This window comes from Hydra vulgaris, chromosome 02 (genome assembly GCF_038396675.1).
Source record: "Hydra vulgaris chromosome 02, alternate assembly HydraT2T_AEP".
Taxonomy (NCBI): domain Eukaryota; kingdom Metazoa; phylum Cnidaria; class Hydrozoa; order Anthoathecata; family Hydridae; genus Hydra; species Hydra vulgaris.
The window spans coordinates 36,245,747-36,247,465 of record NC_088921.1 but is presented as its reverse complement, the minus strand read 5'-3'; the positions used below and the strand labels follow the sequence as shown (position 1 = coordinate 36,247,465).

At 31.0% G+C, this 1,719-nt stretch overlaps 1 protein-coding gene across 1 annotated transcript; it reads left to right on the top strand.

The window, feature by feature from the left end:
- Positions 1-635: 635 nt before the first annotated feature.
- On the top strand, positions 636-1,400 carry LOC136076034 (uncharacterized). The gene has a single exon (XM_065789496.1). It carries the CDS (start codon positions 636-638, stop codon positions 1,398-1,400), a length of 765 nt encoding a protein of 254 aa, XP_065645568.1.
- The last annotated feature ends 319 nt before the right edge of the window (positions 1,401-1,719 follow it).

The window sequence follows — 1,719 nt, the reverse complement described above, 5'->3', positions numbered from 1 at the left end:
TTATTTTCTAAAGGCAATGGAAATTTTTTGTTCTTGATTGAAATGATTTCAGAATTTGATACTTCAAGAGCATCTAAGAGAAATTAAACCACACGAAGTAAATGATCACTATCTTGGAAAAAACATTCAAAACCAAATTATTTAACTTTTGGGTTCAGAGATAAAGAAATCTATAATTTTCAAATTTTCAGAATGCAAAATATTATTCCATAATTATGGATTGCACTACAGACATAACTCACCAAGAACAATTAACCCTAGTTCTTAGATTTTACAACTGCAAGTTATTTGCAGTTGAAGAGCATTTTATTGGATTTATTGATGCAAATAGGACAACCGGTGAAGTTTTAAAAAAAACTTTCCTGAAACATTTGACAGAAGCAGGTCTAGATATATTAAATTGTCGAGGTCAATCATATGATAATGAAGTAAACATGAAAGAGATTCGTTCTGGAGTGCAAAAAAGAATAAGAAACATTAACCCTAGAGCTTTTTTTGTGCAATGTAGTGCCCACAGTTTGAATTTGGTGGTATGTGATACTGCAAAATCTTCTTCAAAAGCAGTGTCACTTTTTGGTTTGGTACAAGAAGTTTATAACTTTTTCTCAGGTTCTAATATCAGATGAGCCATTTTAATGAAATCAGTGCAAACTTTGACTTTGAAGCCACTGTCTGATACTCGATGGGAGTCTCGAGTGGAAAGTTTAAAGACATTAAAATATGAATATTCCAAAGTTTATGATGCTCTAGTTGAAATTGCTAACAGTTCAGAGTATGATACATTTACCGAATTTCAGGCAAATAATCTAGTCAAGCAAATGTCCAAATTTGCATTCATGGTGAGCTTGATTGTATGGTATGACATATTATTTCAAGTAAATTTGGTCAGCAAGAAAATGCAGTCTCCAAACTATGATCTATCAACAGCACAAACCAAAATTGACCAACTACTCAAGTATTTTAATGACTTTCGTGATAAACGAATTAATGATGCCAAACTTTTTGCTATGGAAATTTTAGAAGAATTAGAAGTAAGTCCTCAGTTTGAAGCTGAAAACACAGTTTGTCCCCAAAAGAAAAAAACTCTTTTTTCCTATGAATCTGCAGATGAACCAATTTTAAATCCAGAAACACAGTATGTGGTGGAAGTTTTTAATGTACTGGTAGATCAAGTGCTATCATCTTCAACAAGTCGATTTAATCAACTGAAAGAACTTTTTGAGCTTTTTTTCTTATATAAAATTCCAGAAATCAACCAAAATACTGAAGCACTTAAGAAACATAGCAAGGATTTAGAGGTTGCCTTAACTGAAGATAGACATTCAGATGTGATTTCAAATCAATTATTTGATGAAATCAAAGCAATTTACAGTTTGGTTCCAGGAAAATCGCTCCCTTAGGCACTGATCAAGTTTATTTTTAAAAATCACTACGAACAATCTTTTCAAAATTTAGTTATAGCAATTATATTGACATTGTCACTCACTGTTGCTTCCGCAGAAAGAAGTTTCTCAAAACTTAAATTAATTAAAACCTACTTCAGGTCAAATATGTCACAGTGCAGACTTACAGGCTTAGCTGAGATATCAATTGAAATTGACGAGTTAAAAAACATAGATATTAGTGCATTAGTTGAAACATTTGCTAATATTAAAACTCATAAAGTCAAGTTTCAATGAAGTCATGACTATAATAATAATTTAATAAAAACAATTAAAA